This window comes from Podarcis melisellensis (genome assembly GCF_964234715.1).
Source record: "Podarcis melisellensis genome assembly, chromosome: 3".
Classification (NCBI taxonomy): Eukaryota; Metazoa; Chordata; class Lepidosauria; order Squamata; family Lacertidae; genus Podarcis; species Podarcis melisellensis.
This window is the reverse complement of record NC_138530.1, coordinates 70636806-70663122: the sequence shown is the minus strand read 5'-3', so window position 1 is coordinate 70663122 and position 26317 is coordinate 70636806. Positions and strand designations below refer to the sequence as shown.

The 26317-nt window shown below is 39.7% G+C and overlaps 1 protein-coding gene across 1 annotated transcript in view; it reads right to left on the bottom strand.

The window, feature by feature from the left end:
• Positions 1 to 26317, bottom strand: part of CDK19 (cyclin dependent kinase 19) — a 78663-nt gene that overhangs the window by 33463 nt on the left and 18883 nt on the right. Inside the window, 5 exon segments of the mRNA XM_081905527.1 lie at positions 1794 to 1934; positions 12039 to 12149; positions 19425 to 19500; positions 26128 to 26180; positions 26182 to 26188. Coding sequence (XP_081761653.1) covers positions 1794 to 1934; positions 12039 to 12149; positions 19425 to 19500; positions 26128 to 26180; positions 26182 to 26188 — 388 coding nt within the window.

Below are 26317 nucleotides of genomic sequence, written 5' to 3'. Positions count from 1 at the left end.
GCCCCTGAGAATAACTGTGCCTTTATGCATTTGAGTACTATTTATGTGTGCACATGAGAGAAGGTAATAGCAGCAGTGAAGTCAAATAGTGTCTTCAGTATCTGCCCCCCTCCCCAATACAGTCGTACCTTGGTTTTCAAACAGCTTAGTTACCAAACATTTTAGCTCCCGAACGTTGCAAACCTGGAAGTGGCTTCCAGTTTGTGAACTATTTTTGGAAGCTTCCTGCAGGCAATCAGGCAATCAGAAGCTGTGATTTGGTTTTCGAATGTTTGGGAAGTCGAATGGACTTCTGGAACGGATTCCGTTTGACTTTCAAGGTACAACTGTAAAAAGGAATGGCTGCACCGAAATACCATATTTTTCGTCCCATAGGACGCGCCTATTTTTTGGGGGGGGATAAAGAAAATAATTATCCCCCCCCCCAGGCACGGGGCTGGTGCGGGGGAAGCCCGAGCTTCCCCCGACCCCAGAACAGCCTGCTATCCGCAAGCCTAGGAGGCCATGCCGGTCTCCCCAGGCTTGCAGAGAGCTGCGCGAAGCCCGGGCGTGCTCTTCAGTGCGCCCCAGGCTTCAGAATGCAGGCAGCTCTGCGCAACCTTTGGGAGCCCGGCACGAAGTCGCGCCAGTCTCCCAAGGATTGCGCAGAGCTTCCTGAAGCCTGGAGAGCGAGAGGGGTCGGTGCGCACCGACCCCTCTCGCTCTCCAGGCTTCAGCGAAAGTCTGCATTCGCCCCATAGGACACACACACATTTCCCCTTCATTTTTGGAGGGGGGAAAGTGTGTCCTATAGGGTGAAAAATATGGTAAGCAATGTTAGATTAATAAAATAAGAAAGAAGCCTCTCCACTTTTTTAAAAAAGCAAACTTGCACTGCCCTCCCCTTTTTGGGAAGTTGGGAGAGGGGGAGGCAATGTGACTTAATATTGCCACCTTGCGGAAGAGGTGGTTTCTTAGATAAATTTCTAAACAACTTTTCATATTATTCGGCCGTCATTTACGGTCGTGACAGAATTATGAGGCCAGTGGTTTGTTCTCATGAAACAACAACTGTTTCTGGACGATCAATATCTCAGCTTAACAAGCCTCCTGCATCTGCACACATCTGCTTTATCCCTGTTGTGCAAGCAGGGAAACAAGCTAAGAAGTGACAATTAACTCTAGCTTTCTATTGCATTGAAAAAGCAGAGGTCAATGGCTTCCAAACAAAGCAGGATATTAAAAACATGAATTAATATTTTGGTTTGTTTGGAAGCCATTAACTACAGTTACCTGATCTGAATATAATGAGAAGCTAGAGCTCATTGTAGCTTCACGGTTGTTTTCTTGCTCATGTGAAGGGAGGACAAAAATGGCTCTATGCATGTCCAGGAGGCTCTTTCATACAGTGGCTTATTATGACAAGATACGATTGCACAGATGTGGCCATAGTCTGCTAAGGAACTTCCTACAGCTTGTTGAGTTTTAGAACAGTAGACAGTCAAAGTAACCCAGAGCAGTTTAAACGGCTACCTGCTTTTTCAGTGCAAAGTGTTCTTTGGCTGATATACTGTTTGCTTATAAAGCTTATTTGCTAACTGGATGAAGCACCAGAGACTTGCAACAGATGTTGCTGTTAAAAACCAGTGATGATACAAAGTTTACTTTTGCCATGAAACCCCTAGGAGTATTTAAGAACATGAAGAAGTGAAGCAGTTTGTGGGATTCCCCACCCCCACCCTGTTTTATTCACTTCCCAAAACCAAAAATGTAATCCAAATTATTTTTAAACAGTTAAAAATCACAGCACTTACTAAGTCTCTGTGAAGCACCCAATTTGCGTGAAGATAATGAATTCCATCAAGAATCTGATAAAGTAGTGATTTCACCATAGATCTTGGCAACTGCATGGGTTTCTTGTTTGCTTTTGAGGCACGATGGAACTTGATAATATGCTAGGAATAAAAAAAAGATTACAGATATGAATGTTGATGAAATAAAATTCTTACAGTGAATTTTAAAAAATAAAAGCCTTGCATGTTCCAAGTGGCTTTCTGAAACTGAAGCATGCTGGCTAAGGGGACTCTCAGTCTGGTGAGTTGCAACGAGCTATAATATTACTTACCTGAGTGGCACCTTTTTCACATCTACATGCCATCTGGTATATTTTCAGCATCTGTTCTCCTGAGGAGGGATTCTACCTGCTTAGTGTTGTTATTGTGACTTTTTGAAGCTCAGTAAAATATAATTCAAGAAATATAAATTTGAAGTTTTTCTAGTGCCAAAATCAAATATGGTATGCAAGTATGCCCCATCTTACGTGCTTTTACATCTGACACTTCAGAAAATGAAACAATGTGATATGATGAGATTACTAGGATTGGAATGAATTTTATTTTCAGATTTGTTTCTCACGCTTTCCCAATTTCTATGTAATTTCCCATTGTTTTAAAGCAATTTTATTAAATTTAGCACTGTGTTCTTAAGAGTCATAGACTCTGGGAGATCTGTGCCAAATAAATGTTTGGAGTCAGTGGAAAACAAATTATGGTATGCAACCCCCCCCCAAAAAAAAGTATTTTGCTTTGTTTACATTACATGTTTGGGGTAAGAAGATACAGCCCTGGAGTTCTTTTGTTAAATTTTTACCAGTAATTAGAGAAGGAAAGTTGAGATTAATGGGAAAACAGGGGTAAGGAGTATGGTCATGGGGAAAGGCTGGGGTCAACCATGAAAGAAGTAAGTCTCAATTGATGGGATCTGCTACCAGGTTGTGATCTGATCTAGGGTTGGTCACAACAGTAGCACTGCTACCATGCAAACATTAAGAATTGAATCCTCAAATGCATGTGATATGCCTGTGAAGGACAGTGGGCTACGTGTCTGAGAGGATTGGTGGGTGCAGTGGCTTCTCCATCATTCTTAAAACCCAGCCGTCAGACCAGAAAGTAAGTAGGACTGACCAGAAGTGACTTGAGGAGGAAGAGGCAGGAGACTCTGCCTCCCTCAGGGGGATAAAGCAAGGCAGGGTGGGGAGGTCCCAAGAGAGGAAAGAGGCTGATAAGGCACTTGAAAGGAGTGGAAAGTCCATACATGGGAACAAAGGGAAAGCAAGAAAGAGGGGAAGAAGCTAAGAGGGAGCACATGCAAAAGAAAGGGAGTGACTCAAAGTAGGAGTTGTCAGTTTATATAAAAGGACAGGATGCTGGATGAATGCTGAATCTGTTGACCTAAGACTCATCAATATTACACCAAGCATCAAAGAACTTTGTTAGACATAAAAAGTACATCCATCACATTAAAATATTCATACTGATTTTTAATTGTATTTTTATTGCTTCTTCTATTTTTTTATTTTTGGGGGAGGTTGCATTAAATTTTGAATTCCATTAAAAATGTTTTAGCATCTAGCATAGTGTATTACAACTATTAAACAACAGACAAAACAACCCCTCCCCCCCCACACACATTAAGTGGTTTGCTAAGGCCCTCAGCAATTTTCAAGTGGTCTGAGGTGGGTAGAAGTTTAGAAGCCACTGCTCTAGAGTGCACGGGAAACTGAAGTAAGAAGTTGCTGGAGATCTGGCGATTGGGGGGATGTTAATTTGTTAGTAGCACAGGCACACACACCCAAGAGAAGACAGGGACTAAGTTTGTGCCCTGGGTTGTTACAGATTAGTTCAAAGACCTGATTCCAGTGCAATACCTCTGTTCCAGAGCAGTGAGCCTATTCATAGGTGAAGTGCACTTCCCTGATCACTGAGGTCTAATGCACATGTATCAGCAGCTATTCTCCCATATGGAAGTTTTCAAATAAAGTGCAAACCCTGGGAATGCTACACTTGGTCCCCACCTTCCTTCTCCTATCTCCAGCACAACTCCACACCTTCCTCCCTGGTCAGACTTTCATCTGCACTGCTGCTAACCATCTTTCCTCTCTCAACCAGGGCTTCCTGACATTTCAAATTCCAATTTAGAGGGTTAGTTGGTTACTGTTGATGAGAGATAAAATGAAAAATCATACTAAAGCTTACAAGAAAAGGAGGAGGGAATTCATGCCAGAAAGAAGATGAGGAACGGTTGGCATTACAACCAGATCCAGGTCTCCCCACAGGAGTTTCCAAGGAAGAAGGCCTGACTTCTTAGACACTCAGCATCTAGAAAGGCACAAAGCTCTCCATAGCGAAGAGTCTATAGAAAAAAAGAGTCTGGGGAAGGAATGCTTATATTGAGATTCTATACTATAACCTTGAACTTAATTGAAGCTGTACTGTTGATTATGATCGTTATGTAATGGATGTCTTCAAGAAGTACAATTAAGTTAGTGCTTTCTGTGGTAAGTTAAAGACAGATTTCTCCACCAGCCCTATTTAAAATATAAACTAAAGCCTGAGGACTTACATAACCTGTTCACTGGACCAAAAAACTTAAAGCACCCAGAGATTACAGATTACAGTATTTGTAATTGCAAATATTCCTAATTAGGTTTTTCTCCACTTCATTGGCATGCAATCAGCTTAAATGTAGAAAAACAGCTAACGAAGAAACATATACAGAAGTTGCAATGCTTAGAAATCACTCCAGAAACTAAATGCTCAGCCCTATTTCTCAGTTTTTATTTAATTGTTTGCAAAAAAAAATCTATACCTCCAGCATTAAGGAAAAAAATATGGCAATGAACAGCATAAAAGCAACAATAAAATTACTGGTTCATTAGTAAAACAAGTAGAAAAGACATCATAAATCAGTAGATCAGCTTCATACGAAAACCCTGAGGGAAGAGATGAGTTTTAAGCAGGTTCCTAAATGCCAAGACCTTAGCTGCCTGTATGATGTTCATTGGGGGCATATTCCAAAGGGCAAGTGCTGTCACACTTAATGCCCTGGTCGTAGTGGACATTAGATGAATCTTGGGACAATAAGGCACTGCCATGTTTTTACTTAAATTGTTCTCCAGATCATAAGTAGAATACAATAATATTTTATTTCCTAAAACAAAGTGTACTAGAATTGATGACTCTTACCTAGTAGCATATTGACAAATGAATTGTGCAGTCTTCCATATTTTTGTCTGCCACCCTTTCCTTGACATGTGTGTCACTGCGCTCTGGCAACTGCAATGAGTTTCAGCTCTCCTTCCAACCTTGGAGTGCTAGTGGTGGCAGTGTTCATCCCAGAAGCCAATCCCCTCCCCAGAACCAAGGCTGGGTGGCTGCACAGGCCAAGCTACCTAGAGTATGTTCACCATGCAGGGCCAAAATGAATAGCCACCACATTTTGTTCCAGAGCACGAAAGTAAAGCAAGATGCTTCCTGTGTTTGATTAAGGCGCATGGAGCATTTTAGCTAAGCATCAGCAAAAAAAGATGTGCTCTCCTGTAGGAAAATAAGGTGCAGGGCCTCTTCAGCTGCGCAGAAGCCAAAATAGCAAAGTGAGGATAGAGATTTAGCAACCATAATTTTTGTCTTGGTTTCCAAGTCTAGTCAAAACTGTTGATCTATGGAAATGTACCATCTTTGGATTTTATTTTATTTTTCTAAATCTGCCCTTTCTCGCAGAACTCCTTCCTATAACACGTATGTGACACATCCTCTCTCTTCCTTCAAATTATACCTTAAATTCAGTCCTTCTGCTCTGTCACAAGAGACAAGGGCCCTGCAGGACTTGACATCTTTCCGTAGGGCCTGCAAGACAGAGCTGTTCCGCCAGGCCTTTGGTTAGGGCGCAGCCTGACTCCCTCCTTTGGCAACCTTTACAAAACTTTATGGCTGCCATCAACAAATGTTTTTATAATGTCGCACTATTTTGGTGTTGTTAGCCGCCCTGAGCCCGGCTTCGGCTGGGGAGGGCGGGATATAAATAAAATTTATTATTATTATTATTATTATTATTATTATACTTCAGCATAACCCATAGTCCTCATTCCCTACTGAAACTAACCCCAAATATGAACAAATGCCCCATATTTCTCCCCTCCATTCATCACCTTTCTTTAGATTGGATTTTTGATTGTAAAATCCTCAAGAACAAGGACCTGCCTTTTTGCTTATTATTCTAGTGACAGTAACACAACAAAAAGTGTTACCAGTGCAACCTTCTGGTTGTTTATGTCCTAGCTCAGTGGTACCCAAGTATGGTCATATTATTTATCACTGAATTATTGTGCCTATGAATTTACAAGTTCTAAACTGAACTGAGACTGGGGTTCTTTTTTAAAATGTCGAGCACAAACAATCCCAGGGAGAAAACCTGCTTTATCTTTCTCGCACGAAGTAGCTGAGGAAGAAGATATTAGAGTACAGCGAGAAGGCAGAGACTAATAGTGGCCATTTAAAACAACAGTAGAGATTTGAGTAAAGCAAGGGCGGAGAAACACTGGGGGTGCTTTAAAAAACAAACAAACCAGTTCTGACAAGAAGAAATAACAGAGGCGTGTACAAGACAGAAGCTATCACCAAAAAGCTAACACAACAGAGGCTCATATTGATAATATGGCAGTTAACTTTTCAAACTTTGGTGGAAAGAGAAATGTGGAAGTAATATATTCCTAGCTTATTAGATCTGATTTAAGGAATGCTAGGAAGCTGTACGCCGGCTCCCTTGGCCAATAAAGCGAGATGAGCGCCACAACCCCAGAGTCAGCCACGACTGGACCTAATGGTCAGGGGTCCCTTTACCTTTACCTAAGTGCCTCTAGGACCACATTGCACACAAAGCTAGAGAGGCTCAGATAAGCTTATACAACAACATTTGTACTGTGTGTGGAAAGGAAGGTCATACAGCAGACTATGTCCAAATTCAAACATCAGAGCTCTTTTTAAAGGCCACAAATCAAACTGTGGCAGAATAAAGTATTCACATGCTCAGGAAAGTAATTATACTCTGGACTGCAGCACTACTGCTATTGCAAATGTTCCAGCTATGATGAAATCTAATTGCCTGACCCAGGAAAGGAAAAGCCCTGGACAGACTTCTGTTTTTTAAAGAAACAAAACCATGGGATTCTGACTAGCTTTCTTGATTCTCTGTCTGGTACATAAAAATAGGAACTTTTTTCAGCATCTTCAACCTCTAGAGACCACCCTGTTCAGTACAGGAATGGTGCACAGAGTTTTAATACAGATTTATGCAACTACCGGTAACTTATCTAGAACTGTATTGTAAAAGGTAGATTAACCAAATCAGATACATCACTGATTCTATTAACATTTATACTTATTTTACTATGTTTCATTAAATACATTTTTTTAAAAAATAGAAATAGAAATGGCTTTTCCCCAGATACTGTTGGAACCAGCAATCTATCAATTAGAAAACAGATGGAGGTTTTTCACCAACTTATAGACCTGGTTTGGACATCACATTTGACCACAGTGAAAAACAAACTATGGTGTAAACATGTATGAACAATCTGCTGCTGCATGTTGAATATAGGTCCCTACTTCACTATCTCCCCTGCTTCCACTGCTGCCACGCTACAGAGGAAACAAATCAGAGGCTGGCTTTGCACTGTGTGTGAACCAGTATTCATGGCTTGCTTATCTCTGAACAAACCATGGGCAGTAAACCAAACCAATATCTGTTCTTGGTTTACTTCCTGTTCTTTATTTGGAGAGAAAAAGTGGCAAGTGCTAGTTCACATGTACAGTGGTACCTTGGAAGACGAATGCCTCGCAAAACAAAAAACGCGCAAGATGAAAGGGTTTTTCGGTTTTTGCATCGCTTCGCTAGACGAATTTCCCTATGGGCTTGCTTCGCAAGACGAAACGTCTTGCGAGTTCTTGCGAGTTTTTTTCCTTTTTCTTAAAGCCGCTAATAGCCGCTAAGCCGCTAATAGCCGTGCTTCGCAAGACGAAAAAACCGCAAGACGCAGAACGGATTAATTTCGTCTTGCGAGGCACCACTGTAATGTGAAGCTAGCCTCTGGTTTGTGTTCTCTCCAGCAGAAGCAAGGACTTTTGAGGAGCGCACTCCAGCACACTGCTTGTTCATGTTAAGCCAAACTTTATTTTTAGCTCTCATTTAATGTGATGCTTGACCAGGCCATTCCAAGAAGACTTCAAAGCATCTAAAGTTGTTTTACTTCTTTAACGTTATGAATGCTTCTATATTTTCCTTATTTATTCCCCAATAAAGCTTGTGATCCCAACTAGATCTTATCTCTGTGCTAAATTAGAAACTTCTTCATATGACTTGGTTTCCTCATAAGTCATGGCTTATTAAATTACTGTTTATTGTGATGACTTAGTGTTCCATATGAAACTTGAATTTAAGTATAGCTTGGTGTTGATGTGTAAATCTAGCATCCATGGTTTGCACAGGCATCCCACTGCAGATGATCACCAAGAAACAAAGGCATAAGACAACAGCAATTGGAAATCAAGTTATGTACTGGAGAAACAACCCATGTTAGGCAAACTATGGCTTAGCACTGTGCATGAACCAGGGCAATATTCATTTAATGTACTTGTATTTCACCTTTCTTCCAAGGAACTCAGAATGACACACATGGTTTGCCTCCCTCCCATTTTATCTTCACAAACAACCCTGGGGAGGTAGGCTAGGTTACGAAATAGTGACTGGTCCAAAATAAACCAGGGAGTTTGATGGCTGATTAAAGATTCAAACCTTGATCTACCTGCTACTATTCCACTGCTCTAGTCGCTACACCACGATGGCTCTCAATCTAAAATATAAAATGCTACTAGTATAATCAATGGCCCAGACTACCATCTTTTCTATCCTAAAAAATTTAAATACTACTCTTTATTTATAGCACAGAGCATGCAAACAAGTATGACACCAAGAATGTAAGTGATCTGATAAAAAAATGTGTCCTTAAACATGTGGGTTTTAAAGTTGGTTTTGAAGGAGTAGAGTGAAGGAGCTTTACATACGTTGATTGGGAAGCTGTTCCAAGTGTAAGAGGCAGCATGGAAAGAGACAAAGTTGGGAGTGAGCAAAAAGACAACGGGGGCAGGGGGAAGTGGAGTGATGCTTAGAATAAGTGACAGAGGGGGAGTTATTCAAAACACGAGGGATAAAGTTTTGGCCGTCAGCAAATTTCAGACACTCCCCGGAGAAAGCAAACATTATTCAAAGATGTACATTATGGAGCTCAATAAACAAAGAAGGCATGGATCCTCCTAGAGCTGTGCCCTTAGCAACAATCTTTTCACATTTCATTTCACTTTTTAAGTTTCTCACTGGCCCAAAATAATTAGTTTCTCCACACCTCTGAAATTCCTCCTCCCAGAATTGCATGCTTCCTAAATGATGAAATAGTACAATTGCCCCAGTCACATCTTCTAATGTTTTATACAAAATATTAAAAAACCAAGAGAGCCAACAGGAATAATGAAGTAGCTAATTTCAAGGATCATAGAATATTCAGATTTTGGGATCCAAAAACACCCCAAAACAAGGCTCAGCTTGCAAAAGTAGAGGGTTGAAGCAATGACCAGAAAGGGACACAAAATAAGATTCTGAGTTAATTCATATTTATTCATGAGAGTCACTTTACTGGAGGACATCCAACACTATTGGATGTCCCATCAGATGTCAAAACGATAAACAACTACTTGACATTCAGAAAACATCTTAAGGCAGCCCTGTTCAGGGAAGTTTTTAATGTATGATATTTTAGTGTTTCCTGGTTTCTATGGAAGCCGCCCAGAGTGGCTGGGGGGGGGCCAGCCAGATGGGCGGGGTATAAATAAATTATTATTATTATTATTATTATTATTATTATTATTATTATTATTGCAAGAAGGCAGGGCCAGCAATGCAGTTACTACCCACACAAATCTTACTGGCAGAGAGGGAAGCCAGTGTTTTAGTGGTAAGAAACGACAGCATTGGTCCCATCTATATGGCTTGATCATATGCAGATTCTCAAAGCAGCATGGTAACTCCATTACCCATTACCACTGCAGGTATATGTGAAGTAGCCATTAGCCTGTGGCAACTGTGCATAAATACTTTTACTTTCTTTAACGAGCTGCATGATTTAGTTAGAAAAATATAAAGTACCTTTTTCAATGGTTCAATGTACAAACATATTTAAAAAGTGGAAGCGTATATCTGAAAATTGTTAGTAATAATAAATTGGTGCATTGCACAGAAAGTGACAGTGCACAGTGAAATATGTACACTTTGCATTATGACTGCATAACAGATAGCTAACAAGTAGTGGTGACCCGACAAACCTATTATTCATGTGGCAACTTTCACACAATGCAAGCAGCAAGATCTGCAAAATGAATTCTTAAGCACACTGATCATTTTAGCAGCAAAATATTGTTTTGTGGTTGCTTTTAAAACAAATGAATTCAACTGATGTACAGAGTTAAAGTTCATGCATATAAAATGAAGTTATTCGTAATAAGACTGTGATACTTTGGGGATATTAATTGTACACTCGTTCTTTGTGCAATTAACTTCAATGGGGGAAAACTTCAAAAATGAGTGGGTGCAAGCTAGTAAATCTGTAAGAACAAGTCTACCCAATTAAACTATAAGCAGCATGCAGTAACATGAAACCTCATGACTTTATATCATTTTGATCCAAGTTTCTTTTTACTTTGAACATTGTGTGTGTGTGTGGTTTCTTTTCCTTGACAGTAAGCTATTACTCATATATTTTGTCATGGCTTTTCAAAGTGTGGTTTCCTTGCTACTGTAAGTTTTACAGAAATTTGTCCCAGGCAAGCCTAAATTTCATGTTAATGTAATCCAAGTTCAGTATAGTTTAAACTGATTAGGGAAGACCAGTGGTAATTAGACTATTTCCACAGGAGGTTATTACAAACAAACTGCTAACAAATATGTTTGATTTTCATATTGTACATGATGCACAAACATAAACGTTTGCACGCCAACTTGTAAGCAATATGTGAACAGACTCCTAATTTATTTATTTATATTTTTATTAAAGATTTTATTGGTTTACAAAACTACATGCAGTGTCTCTTTTTTCAGGTTTCTTACAAATCAGTTACATTTGTTGTGAGACCTTAGTGTTGAGTACAGTATAAGGTTGGGGAAGAAGAGGGGGGAGAGGAGGGTGGGGTGGTGAAGCTTATATTCTTTTGTATAGTGTACTGCGGGGGTTTTGTATCAGCGTCAGCTGAGTAGGTGAGAGGTACTGGGGGGCAGGGTGTGGTTGGCTGTCTGTGGTTGGCTGCAGTGGGGTTTGTTTGCATTTGTAGGGGGGGGGGGGAGAGGGCTTGTTAGGTCAGGCAAACACATTCAGGTCATAAGCCCTGATCTCAAAGAGTTATCTGGATTGCAGCATTGCAGGCATAGGTATCAATATTTGCATAACTCCTAAAACTATAAAGCGTAGAATAGGGCAATGTGAATTAAAACACGGTGAGAAAACCAGTAATATTACACATCAAAAAAGGGGAAGCTGGGGTGGGAGATTTCTAGCCTTCATGAATAAAAAGTAATCACGCCTCTAAAAACAAGGATGTCTCCAGACTTATTATTTTACAGGAGCAATTCAAGTGCATACTGGATCTTTAGTGCAACAAATCCACTTAAATCATAAAAGAATTGGACATTTGTAAACTGACAGGGAAACACATTGATAAGTGTGGTATGAATAAAGATCCACAGGAAAACGTATAACCCCCATCCCTACAATCAAATCAGGAAGAATACAAAACGAATACTCTATGTCATAGAACCAGCCCATAAACAAATCAGAACAAATTTCAATAAAGTAAAAATGAATGAAGTCTGACCACCGTGTAAGCTTTGTGCAAGCAAATCAGAATGATGCTAAATAGACAGGTCATCTGAAGAAGCTCCTTCTTTTAAGCCAATTGTTTTATAAAAATAAGTAAATCATTTTAGCACTCAAGCTATGTCTCCATTTCCAATTTGTCTTATGCGGCTGTATCTATATAATAAGCATATGAAAATCTGCACAAGTTCATAAATTATTCTGATTTCTGGGGTTTTGGATTTATTCATTTTTACAGATTTTTACTATCCCCAACTATGGATATGCAACCACAGCCAGTCAAAGCACCAATAAATTCTGAACTTACCCACAAATCATGTTCGGCATAATCAAACAGCAGCCACACTTTTCTGTCACTATGGGAAAGGAAAACTTTCTGTAATGCAATCACATTAGGGTGCTTCAGTTCTCGCAAAAGCTGTAAGTGAAGAGACAAAATCATCAATACTTCTGTCACCACAAAATGGACAATTTGCTTTTAATTTGTCAAAAGGATTTGAAAATTGCAGCAATTCCGGAATAATCTAAGCACAAGAAGTACCTCATTTACAGAACAATAACGGAATAAGCCTTTCCCCCAAAGTAGAGGAGATCAAACAGGAACAATGTGTATAATCCCCTCCAGGGACTGATCTCTGCAGTGGAACCACATACATTGCCTCGAAAATGAGAGAATTATGGAATTATGGATGTTCTTTGTTGATTCCTCATTTTCCCTGCAGCCCCCAGTCCCACCTTCCCAGTCCCCAGACCCCACACTGTTCCCCTCAGCCTCTGGAGAATGTTTTCAAGAGGCACAGGTGACAGCAGAGGGAAGAACCCTGCAGTGCAAACTGAAACTCTCCAAACCCTTTCTCTAGTGCCAGCAGAACTCCACTGAGTGTAAGTCAGGGTGCAATATATAGAAATGTATCCTAAAAGCATAGTCCAACTTTCAGCCTAACTCTTCGGTGTTCAGGTTGTTTATTGCACTAAACTGAAAAATAAATGGAATGCCATGAACAACATAAACCAAAGGCTTCATTTTGTTCTAGGATTAAAACATAGTAGCAGTTGGCAAGTATTATATGGTCATTTAAAAATTCTTAAATGACCTTTACAATCTATTGGCCTATGATCACAAAAGAGAGATCAGTATGAAGTTCAGGAAGGTTATTATTTAACCTGCCATTTCACAATAATTTAATTTCTCTCTTTCCCCACTTCCCAATTTTTAACACAGGGTACTGAATTCAGCATTCTTAAATATAACCTTTAAGAAATGTCAATCTATCGTGGATTTTGACTTTGACAAAAGTTCCAATTTTGCACAAATATTTAATTACTAAACATTGCATAATCTGGAGCATGCACAAATATAACAAATTATTGTCATACTGGGCATGTCTTTAACATATTAAGTATATGTAAGGGGGGGAAATATTTGTGTTGTTGGCAGTTTAGGTGAAAACATCTGGGAGTAGTTTTGTAATTTGTGGGTTGATTCCACCACAAGAGAAATCTCCCTAAAATACAATGTTCAGCAAAGATCGAATGTGCTTTCTTGGAAAAGGCCAGTGCAGTGAAGTAACAGACTCACTCACAAAAAATAAAGCAAGCCATATGGAAAGGAAGAGAGTTCATCTCTAAATCAATACAAGTATCAGTAAAAAAGCGCCAAGCTTTAATCCAGGAGAGGCAGAATGAGAGGAAGAGAGCAGAGGATGCCCTGTACTCCCCTGGCTTCTGCTTCATCCGCTGCCAGTGTACAGTCCCCCCTCCAGGGGAAAAAGTGGGAGGAGGTTCCTCATCCTTGCTTCCTCATTCTTGCTTTAATCTGTTATTTGACATAAAGCTTTAGTTGAGTAACTGATGAAGCCTATTTTTATAACAGTGAGCCAGAGAGCAAATAATCTCTTTTATTTGCCTAGGCTATTTTGATGCAGACCTCTAACAAGAAAAGAAAAAGAGCCTTAGAAGATAAGACGGCCGCTTTTTCAATCGGCACATGGCAGCAGCTTATTAAACTGAAAGAATTCCTACACTTCTTTCATTAGCTCCACAAGGCACCTATACTGATGTTTTGGCAGTTTGAAATAACTATTGCTCCAGGGCAGCAGAGGCTCTTGTCAGTGAGAAGGATTTTTTGCCTATTTTGCAGCCCATAGAACACCACCTCCCATGTGGTTCTGGAGGGTCTTCTCATCTCCAGAGCAATTTATTCTTCAAAGGGCATAGAGGTTGCAAGGGAAATTTAGCTAAAATCACCTCTCCCCCTTTACTGGCAGGAGCCTTTGCTGGATCAGAGCTTAAATACAGAGCTTATACAGTCATGGGGGAAAAGAAAGTACATCCTCCTTGAATTCTGTGGTTTTTCATATGAAGACATAATAACAACCCTCTGTTCCTTAGCAGGTCTTAAAATCTGGGGGATCTGGGGGATCATTCAACTAATCTCCTCCCCTTTAGGTCCAAGGTCCAGGTGGAGAAAAGGAGGGGGGGGTTTTCATTACTTATTTCATTAACAAAGCCCAACTTCCATACCACTGCTATCATTTAGTATCACTTGCACCCTTAGCATATTAACTTTCCAATAATCCCTGATAATTGTGGGATGGAGGTATGGTACAAAGTCGAATATAGTTACTATATTTAACAAAGATAAATAATAAACAAACATTCGTGTTTATTTATTACAAGATTATGTAGTGCTCAATCTTGTGGTTCTTTAATATGCAGTACAGCTGCAAAACCAATACAGGTTTGATGAAACGGTTAACTTATTAAAACTCCTTTGCCAGGTTGCCCTTGTACTTACTCCACCCCAGTTAGGCCTCACCAACACTAAAACAGAGCACCTTTATTGAAACCTCTGTTTCAACTGCTACTGATCGTTTGGAGCATAGATCTGTTTTTACTGTGCTATCCTGGAATCTTCCTCTGGCTTTCCTACCAGACACTACAGCCTAGAATTCCAAGCTGCCTCTCATTTCTTCACCTTTGATGCTGTAGACTTATGTTCCCCTCATCTCTTTAGCCTGAGGCAAGTGATTCAGCTACCCCAACAAGTCTTCGGCCACCAAGCCACTCTGTCTTCCTTTTGGGTCTTCCTTTTTCTTTCTTGACCATCTTCCTCTGCTGTCTTCTTGCTGTCCACCACAAACCCCATCAACAAACACTAACTCCCTCTCTGATCAACACGAACTGATACAACCAACGCCAACTCTCCCTGACTAGCACCCAGCCGTATATTCACTTATTCTGGCTCCTCTACTGCAGCCTCAGCAAACCACACTGTCTAACTCAGAATTCTAAATCTGAAGCCACCTACCATAATATACATATCTTCTGACCTACTCTTGCACACAGGCAGATGGGAAGGGCCTCTACATTTTTAGAGCTTAAATTTCTAAAGTTGCAAGAAGTACAAGACAATTTATTGTAAAAGCATCACTAAATGCCAGATCCTTCAAACAGGCTGGATGCTGACTGCTCGTAGCTTGCAGAACTGTTGAGATGCCAGTTTCGCCTTCAAAACCAGAATTAAGACGACAAATCACTTAACCAACTAAGAATGGCTATTCACTGCCTGGGATAAATGGTGTGTAGACATCTGAAACTGAGCAAGGGAACTGAAATGCCCTTAGGATTTTTTACACAATAACTATAGCTTATTGAATCCTTGGTTTTTAAAAATACTTTCTTGTGCATTGTTGGCAAGTGCTGCTTTTCTTTTTTTACTACAATTGCTCAAGTCATGCAACACCCTTGTTCCATAACAAGCATTTTGAAAAGCAGTTGTTCTATAAATAATTTCATTTCAAGATCTGAAAATGTTCTGGCATTAATGAACAGCATTCTTCTTAAACAAAAGCATTTCAAGTGACTTTGAAAAGGATTATGCTTTGATTCAAGTAAAGGAAATGAGACAATTAGCATTGTGCTTTCATTCCATGGGGTTCACAGAAAGAGCATAAATAAGTTTGGCACTTTTACTGATAGGAGGCACAGTAAAATATCACAATCACTAGCCTGCATATTTTTCAATAGGGATGGGCTAAGCCTCTAATTCCATCCTATTTCAGTCTTGCTGGCTCTTGATCATAGCTGTGTTCCATCCCATTGCGTCCCCTGGTGCCCACTGCATCCAATTCATCTGCACTTGTCCTGCTGTATGCATTCCGTGCACACTTAACTTAAAATCAGCAAGCAAGCTTGGGAGCATCAGATCAGGTTACTGCACTGCCAAACAATTTTCCTCCTATGCCTAATTTTTAGTGCAAAGGTAGAAGCAGTCAAACCCACACACAAATATCATCAAGTTAACAATTGCCTATTCTGAAATACCACACCCAATCATAGTGACCAATGCGGGAAGGTAAAAACGGTAGCAGAAAAGTTTAATAAATCAGGCAAGCTAGATGATTGCAAGAAAGGAGTGGTGCTCTAGCTGAATAAATGATAAGGAGTCTGCAAGTGTTCACAAAATAATTTCAACATATTTTATGTCTGCTGATTACATGCGTGTAAATGCTTCTGCAGACATTAGACAAGGAAATCAATGAAGATTTGTAGCAATATTAAAATCTCTTCTAAAACTCACACTTGAGCGTTGTTTTTAAAAAACCCAATATGTACATGTAGAATTTTATGAAAAGCAAAGCAAAAGAATAGAAAATAAGAATTATGTTCAGACTTTAAGAATGTGTCTTCATTATATTTTCATCTGAGCTTAAACTATGCAATGTGATAGGAGTAAGTAAAAGTTGCAGATGTCTCTCTTAAGAGACAAATAACTAAATATGATTAGAAGTCCAAAAGGTAAAGCATACAATATTCATTTTTCTCCCTACAAAATGCTAATTGTTTAAACTGTGACTGAATTAAGTTTGCACAGATTATTTCCATATCTGATTTGTTTGTTAAGTGTTTTTAGCTTGATCTTCGGCTGAAAAAAAGGCTTCCAGAACAGGTTTACAAATATCAATAAACTGCAGCTTCATTCCCAGCATTGCTCAGGAATACTAAGAAACAAAAAAATTAGTGCAGTTTTGAAATCAGTGGTAAAAATCAGTGTGGTTTTGAAAGGTTCAATCTACAATTTTGATTCAAAATGGCATTCAATTGTACTCAGATACAAATGAAAACCTGTACCTTGATCTCAGAAGCTATCATACAAAAATTGGTTACAATAGCTTCAGAGGTATTCAAATGAATAGCGAACAAACTTTCAAAAGGAAATGAGATTGGGAAGGAGAGAAAAGCAAACTTGGGCAATGGGTTTTAGTAATAGAATTATTTTAACAGCAAGCTGTACTGGATAGAGTTCAAGGGCAGCAGGGGGCAACAGTTGGTGTTTTTCCAGTAGAGCCAATGGAGAAGCCCTATAGTCCCATCTCCCTCTGCTAGAGGCTGGTGGAATTCATAATTCACATGTTAGGCTGCAGTCCTTTAATATAGGTTTCAATACTGATGAAGCAAATTAGATGCACTGATTTTAGTGGGTGATGAAGCACAGAAGTGACACACTATGCCCCGTTTTAACATTATCTATCATTCTGAAGTATTTTCAACATAGTACAGGAAGGTTTTAAAATGTGCTTCCAAATCATGCATAGGAGGAGGCATTCCCAATTTGGAAATATTTAAGATATTCAAGTATATGCAATTCAGTAATTAGAATTCCTTTTGCATATTCAGGAAATAGAAGCCATGACCTACCCCATTGCTGATGTGCTCTACCTTGCTGGTCTTTTGAAAATTCCTAAAATGTCTAATTGTTTTCATTCTTGCATGGTACAGGCCAACTAAGCATGGAGCTTAGGATTAGCCAGGGGGAAATCTTAAATTCATGCCAGTTGGTTTCAGTGGGAATGCTTCTTGCCAGCTTTGCATAACTGCACAAGAACTCCAAACATACAGAAGCCACTCTAATTATTTGATGCATAACTTTAGCAAACCACTCAAGAGCATGTGTTGAAAGCCAGCTGCAGTAAAACATCACCCTTAAAGCACTACCACTGCTAGTCATTCATACATCTTAAGGGGGGGGGGTGAATTATTCACTGGAGGTTATGAGTAGAAATTATATATTCACTTCATTCGATACAACCCAGGGCGATTCCTAGGTGCCATCAAGACTCTGTTCTCCCTGGCCATTTAGGTCAAATTGTAGGGAGTGAAACTCTCCTAGTATAAAATGACATATGAGAGAGTTCTTTCAGTTAGGTCCTAGTATTCCGTTTGGGATATGCTCACAAATAATCCATTTTGTGGCTCCAGAAAGAGGATTAGTTTAAGAAACAAAGGAAGCTTTGGCTTCCTTCCCAATATTCCTTGCCTTCCTCCATTTTTATTGTTTTGAACTTAAATCAGTTCAAGATCCAAGTGAGCACCACTACACCCTTCCCTTCCTAGTCCCATTCAAAGAAGCTTTGTAACATAATAGGCTCCAGGCACCTGCAGAATTGGGAAAGCCCTAGCCCCCCCCCCTGCAACCAACCCCAAATACTCCAATCTGGTGCTAAGAATGATGTCCATATTCAGTCCCTGCCTCTTCATCTCGGGAGAACTAATATTATGGCTTGATTAACCAATGCTTTTTTTGCTCTTAACAGCCTGCATATTAAATCAATGTTTTGCTTTGTAATAAAACTATGCATTCCATTTCTGAGAACTGGCCTGTTGTCTGAATACTGTCTCTCAATGGCACTCTATGCTTCTGAGAAAAAGACATGTATACACAGTCATAAACATGCATGGCTCAGCTTTATGAGCTTGCCTTTTATAGGTTCCTGGTCTCCTGTTATTTGTTGAATAACATGTCCATGCTTGGTTATCCATTCCCCTCCTAGAAAAAGGTGATTGAGCTATAAATGCAGAATGACAGAAATATCCTAGAAGTGGGAGGAACTAAAGGAAGAGAATCTGTGTCTCGCACCTGGTGGCATATTCAGCTAGTGTACCATTTCATATTTTGTCAGTGGCATACAGGTCAGAAATAGTCACTACTGCTGAGGATTGCATTCACGGATTTTAACTTTTCATTACTGAACAATGAATACATACACCCCTAAGGTAATAAGCACCAAATTTCTTTTTAAAACACCTTTATTTTTTAAAAGTTATTTCACTACCTCCAGTTACCAAAACAGGGAGGTGTTCAATTTATACACTCAGTCCAAAAACCATGTAATCTCTCTTAATTACACATCAAAGCATTTAAATAAGATCCCTTCTAATGATGGCACAAGTTCAAGAAGCTCCAAGCTACAAATTGTTTTCAAACCCAACTGGAGTGGTACCAAATGTTCTGCAAAAGTTTCTTTTTTAAAAATTCTTTATTTAACTTTCATACGCACACACACACCCCACATAATATTTAAAAATCCCTAGGCAGTCATCATAAATCACAATAAGGTGATTACAGGAGAAAAAATCTATGTACATAAAACATTCAATAAAATAACAAGAAATAATGGAGCAGGATTATGAATTTGATGAACCAGGAAAAGCCTGCCCAACTAGATGGCTGTTCAGGATGTATTTAAAGCTTGCATCTTAAATTTAACAAAATACTTTTTAAAAATAATTGAAACTTGAATAAAGTTTCAATTAAGAAATTTATCAGATAATTAAACCTGAACTTTTACAAAAGTTTTTTTTTTAAACCCACCACTAATTATAAACTTATTTAAGCAATGTATTCACTTACTGCTATTTCTCTACATGCCGACATGGATATCCCTGTACCTTCAATCTGCTTCAATGCATACTCCTTTTCATCTTTTCTGGAAAAAGAAAACAGTAAATGGTACAGGGCTTATTTATATTTAAAATAGTTAAAGAACACATATACTAATTAATCTCTAGTCTATATTTGTCAGGGATGACAAAGTTCTTCTATTAACCAGAAAACAATAAATCTGGCATGTGATATTCTAGTGAAAATACCTCCTCTTGAAATGGCAGTTTTCCAAATACCACCCAAAAACAGAACAAAAACAAAACATGATGAAGATATGGTATTTTAACAAAGGCACACAGGGCTGCACCAAGCATAGCCTGAAAACTTGGAGAATTCCCAAGATCTAAGCAGCCCAGCTACACTAGCCAACAACAGCAAGATAGAATCTCCTAGGGAAACAGAAATAAAGCTGCACCCAGGAAATACAACTAAGACAGACAAAACAAGCTAGCTCAACCCAAAAACCTTAGACAAGTTACAGGGTTAGCACCAACAAGGTGCAGGGATCATGGCACTGATGGAAGTGAAGTTGAACCGTTCCCTGCCCATCTGTGATAAATGAACATTTCTTCCCAGTGCAGTAATTAGTCTTCAGAACAGATCTCCCATTGGTACCAACAGGATCATTTTTTACACCACACTGCAGGTTGAGAATGTTTGTGCATGTGTTTTTCACTGGAACTGGTGCTGGGGAGAGAAGGGCTAAACCTCTTGATGGGTTGCATGCCTGAATAATATGAGAGGGTTGGAGGAGAGAGACTGTACAGTAGGATTAAATTTTAAAGCTCTTCGGACATGCTAGCCACGCATGTGATTCACAGTTTGATTCTCTGTCAAGTGATAAGGGAGGAAGCTGGTCTTACCATATTCTTGACATCTACTGGGAAGTGAACAATCCACATACTGCAAGTTTAAGACTGCTTCTCCCATTCCTAATGGGTTTGAAGGTGATGCTTATGTGGGCGATATCTGCCTCCTCAGTTGGGTGCGTACCAAGTCAGCGATGCAAAGGTATCAGGGAAGAGGGAGATTCCAAACTGCCCACCCCCAAATTATGCTACTGCAAAAAGTGAGAATCTGATAATATAATACTCTTTCTTTGAAAATAATAGGTGAAATGCTTTTCGGAAGTAGCATTGAAAACAAATATTGTTTAAACAAGGATCAGGTATCAGGAGATGGGAATAGACCTCTGCAAAAGAACCACAAGAACCTAGAGAGCAACTGGAAAACAGAGAAAACAATACTGGGTTGAACAAATAGCCTTGCCTACTATATAAAAGCAGTTTCCAGGGACTGTCTTTGGACTATTAAACAAGCAACTATCTTGTCTGGAAAATGTTACAGAAGTTGAATACAGAGCATGTTAAGATATATGACTCAACAAATTGTTATTGCAACGTAAAGCTAAGACCTTTGCATGGGGAAGCTTCAAACTCCAAACAGCTCTTCACTTTCCTCAGATTCTTCCCTCTTCTGCATCAAGTGACATAAAGCCCAATGAATGATTGTCAAACATATACAACCAATGAAAAAGCTAACATGTGTAAGAGAGTGAAGAATCTTCTTCCAATTCATGCCATATTCCATTTTCAGGTGTCCATGAAGGTCAAAATGAAAGTTTGAAATCAGAACTATCTTTCAGATACTGATCAGAAAAGGAATTTGAGCTATGCTAGTTTTTTCAGTGATATATTATTTATACCCAGCTCTCAGAAAATAAGTATGGTTTTAGGATACCAAGGATGCAATCCTATACACACTTACCTGAAACCAGTCCCAATGAACTCTATGGGTTAAACTCAAGTAAAACATGCTCAGGATTGTAGACCTGGATAGTTAACTTGGATCAGGTTTCCTGGTGCTCTCCATACATTATTCGACAATTCCCAACTAGTTGTTGGGAGTTACAACAGTATCTCAGTTGTGTGTCTGAGCTTACGTACATGTTTGTATATGTTTCAAGTTACCTGGTGGTCTCCAGGGTTACCAAAGCATTTCACTTGGATAGTCTGTGGTAACAGTTATGTTATGACAGTTAAACTGTTGTCTTGCCAGCTGGAAGCTTATGTTTTTCCTTCAGTTGCTTATGCACGTTTTCTGCCAACATCAGGTATGGAAAGCTTGAGTGTTCCTGTACATGATCCAGGTTGTTCAATGAGGATTATCCTCAAATATGCATAGGACAGCAGCATTTGTAAAATGTTATGTTTCTATTAAGTTTACGCTAAATACTCAAATTCACTGTTACACATTAATCATGTTTCATTAATGTTTATTTTCTCATCTTTAAAAATGCACATTTAATTTGTTTATGCATTGTTTTGCTCTGGTATACCTACTTTTATGCTTAGTTAATAAAAATCTTCCTCTGCTTACTAGATCAGTTTTCAACTTTTATTTCCCCCTTACTTTTCCGACTGACATTGAACAGCTAAAAGAAGAATATACATACTTGGAAGCAAGCAGGAAACTACCAAACCAGTAGACACTGACCAAACTTTGCTCACTTTTTAACTGAGGAGAAACTGAGCATAGCATCACTGGACCCAATACTTCCACAATGTCAAACACCAACTTATTTTTATACACAATTATTTTCATTTTACCTATTATAACCCATGTTTTACACAATAACACCTGTGGTTTGTATAGGATTCATTCTATTTGCAGCATAGTGAACACCTCTGCTAACAGGAGAAGGGAGCCAACATGCATCCATTTCCCAACCTCTTTTGGCTACCCTCACTACCTCCCATGCTGCTCTAGAGGGCTCCTATATAGAAAATAGAGTAACACCGGTCAGGGTGGGGTTGCAGAGGAGACTCAGAATCAGCTAAACTTTCCTCCCATTTCCATTATCAAAGATGACTGCTGGATCAGAAATCCTTAAATTTAAGGACCACCTACCTACTGAGCCCTAGACACGCTTCAGGGAGCATAACCAGAGCAGGTGTTGCTCTGACGACCTGGCAGATGGGCAGATGCAATCTGATCTTCTGCCTTCCTCAAGCTATCAGGGCCTGCTCATTAAAGTGTAAAATAGGTACTGCCTAAAGCCAGCAAATTATTTTTAATTGGGGGAGGGGGGTATAAGGGGCCACAAAATCCTTTTGACATTACAGCTTCCCAGGTAAAAGCCCATTGGAACAGCCAAATTTAAAAACTTTGAAAAATTAAATGACAAGGGGGGGCAGACCTGCTCATGAGATAACCACCTGTAAGGTAGCTCTGTGGCAAACAGGAATTCAACATGTTTGAGCCTTTTCTGTTACAGAAATTAAATTATAAGAAAAGTTTCACCTGTTGACAATCTGACTGTTAAACATTCTATTACTCATGTGTAGCTCCCCCGACTTATATTTGGACTCTCCACCCCACCTGCAACAGAAGATATATTTGGTGGGACTGGATTTCACGGCCAGATATAGAAACGAGCACTTTACTCATACTATAAGCCCTGCGTAATTTGTAGTCCCTGCAAAAGGGTGGTATCCTGGGAAATGGAAATGCAGTTTAGGGATCCAGGCCGGTTTCTGTTAACTCATTCCCACCCAAGGAGTGTTTCCAAGATATTCAGCTCTGGCAAAGGACAAAGGGTTGTTGTGGTTCAGTGTCATTCATGCCATTCTTTTGTAAGTAACTGTCAGAGTTTGCAGCTGGTACAATCAAGTGTCTTGCTGCTGCTGTGTTCCTTGCCTCGTCCTTGAGGTTTCTATACCGCCACCACAGCCCACATTCACTATAAAAAAAAGAAATGCCCAGGCTTTAAGAATATGGAGAGTGCAATTGATTACTATTATTTGAATTCAGGAATCTATTCCTCAGTTCAGGACAGCTAGTGACACTATGGCTGGTTTTGCCTTTCTTTGGCTTGCCTGCTTAAGCCACACAGCGAGTCAGCTACTTGCATGCACCTTGATGTGAGACATCATGCTCAGTTGTGCTGTCTGCTTGCGGCACACTGTAGACAAGATCATGTGAATTCTTTAGGAAGGGGTGGGGAAGAACATTAATGTGTAAAGGCATGATGCAGAGAGCTGGCTCCCTAGAAGAACCTCTCTTCATATCCAGCCCTTAGATTTTTATGAACCATATGTCACATTCATAATAAGGTTCTACAACCGCTTGCTATGCATCATCATCCCAAAATAGTTTCCTACTGGCAGTGTCACCTTCCTGAAACCAAAGTCTTCCCCCTAGACACAACTCATGTTAGAAATTGCTATAGTACTCAACAGAAATACTGAAGAAAATTGAAGAGAATTGAAATCACAAAATGATAAGAGATACCAGTATTAATAATGTGATCCAACAAGTTAATAAGCTACCTTTCACACCCTTTATATTTGGATAGAAATAAATGTCAGCAACAAGACAGGACAGATGATGCATACCTAAGCAATTACTATCACACCAAAAGATTTGTTCTACACATAAATCCCAGAGAAATAAGATTAAGCCTATGCAATTTTTAATATTTAGCCCGGAGAAGAACAGTAAAAATTGAAGCATAAGCCTACTTACTGAGAAAGCTATGAAATGAAAAGCAGACATGCTTAGTTCATTGCATATACTCTTGATGAATTCCATGGGAAACTGTCCCATGTGCTGACCTACATATAATGTGCATTATTTTTCCCCTCTACTTAATTTTATTTACACAAGAAATTAATCAAGCCTGATTCAAGCACTGCCAAGCCCATTAGCAGCCATTATTTAGTTTTGTTTAGTCAACTTGAGCCATGCCAGGTTCTCGTGGCAGTGACTGAACCACTAGCAGGTCAGCAGCAACTGTTGAGATTAAAGATGCTATTTGTGTAAAAAGGTTATCAGCTCCTGGTTTTGTTTCATGCATGGTGACAATATAATAAAACTGAAGTTAAATTATAAAACATGTAGAAGAAATTATCAACAGGAGTTTGTCAAAACTCATCCATAGGAGCCATATTCCACTATAAACAAAAAGTTTAACATACACAGAAGAGGAAATTAAATTAAACGTGTTACATACTGGTTTCACCTACAATCATGAGCCTAAACGGAGTATGTACAGGTAACTCAACATCTTTCTGTTCGGTTCAACATTCCTATTCACTATGGTATAAAGTTGGCATTTGACCGGTCAAATATTGTAAAATAGAGGCCAAGTATTGAAAGCAACAAATTTCTGCTTTGAAGACGCCTCCAGAATCCACACCTCCCAAAAACCTTCCAGAGCACCAAGTTACATCATATGGTGGCCCCTTTTCCATAAAAAGTGCAATGAATAAAGCTTCTGGAACCTAGAACAAAAAGTCTCTTAGAATGTGCAGAGTTCTTTTCTGAGCGGAAATCTTTTCAAAGTGCCACTAAGCATGTGCAGGCTGCCTTTCCTTTGAGAAGGGAATGCTTCTCACCTGTCTATACCCTTATCATCAACCTACCCACTTAAAATGGCAGAGGTCACATAGATGCTGTACTGCTTGAAAAGTGGCCTGTAACTTTTCAAGAAAGCTGGCTAGCTAGCCAACATAGCACCCGGAAGATGCTAGCTGCTAGTTACAATGGCTATGCTCTTCCTCCACAGTCAGAGGCACTATGCCTCTGAATACCAGTTGCTGAGAAATGCAGGTGGGTAGCGCACTGTTGAGCTCATGTCCTGTTTGAGGGCTTCACACAGGCAACTGGCTGGCCACTGTGAAAACTGGATGCTGAAGCAGATGGGCCATTGGCCTAATTCAGCAGACTCTTATTATGTCTTAAGACCAATACACAAACGTACACATTGAATCTCACTAAATGCATCTTATGGAATGGTGGCAGCCACCTCCACGGCCCTCCCATAAAGCAGCAGAATGATAGGGAGCAGAGCATGTGCTTGTATCTACAACACACACAAGTACTTCGCTGCAAATGCTGACATGAACCCTTCAAACCTGTGAAGACTGTGTGTGTGTATTTGCTTGCTGCAAGCTTCTTCCTGAGCATTATGCTCATGTCGAGAGATACCAGACATTAAGTGAAAGGACAGAAGGGGAAGTTAGGCCATGTGGCCTAAATTGGGAATGGAGAATGGGTAAGTCTGAGGAGAGTTGAAAGGAATAACCAGTTCTATCTGAGAGGCTAGAGTGTGCATGTGAGAGTGACCTCCCTCACTCCCACCAAAGTGGGAGACAAAGGTGGTCCCTTGGGTTACAGACGCTTCAGGTTACAGACGCTTCAGGTTACAGACTCCGCTAACCCAGAAATAGTACCTCGGGTTAAGAACTTTGCTTCAGGATGAGAACAGAAATTGCGCAGCAGCAACGGCGTGGCGGCAGCGGGAGGCCCATTAGCTAAATTGGTACCTCAGGTTAAGAACGGACCTCCAGAACGAATTAAGTTCTTAACCCAAGGTACCACTGTATAGCCCTTCCATTGCTATCAGGTGAGCCTATGATGGGAAACAGTGGTAAGCTGAGACTTACACAAGGGCATTCTTGATTTCATGGAACATTTGATGATGGAACTTTTGACCAAGTTCAAACAACAGGCAGTCTATTGACATAACTGTTCTATTAACTAAGATCCCAAGCCGACAGGACTATATTTGCCTTTTCCCTATAAGGATTGTACAACACTAACTACCCCAGCGCACATTCGCACACAAGCACACACTATGACGCCAGAAGGCAACACTCCTCTTTACCTTCTGCTGAATATTCTGCTACCTCCAAGGCTTGAAGTCCATATACGAAGCCCGATGGAATCTATGGACACAGCAGAAGTAAAAGGCAGAGATTTATGTAGATATACAAGATTTACGTCTCAACAGCGCCAAATACCTAGATATCCACTGAGCAGTTCTTTAATAAATAGGCACACCATTTGGAAACATG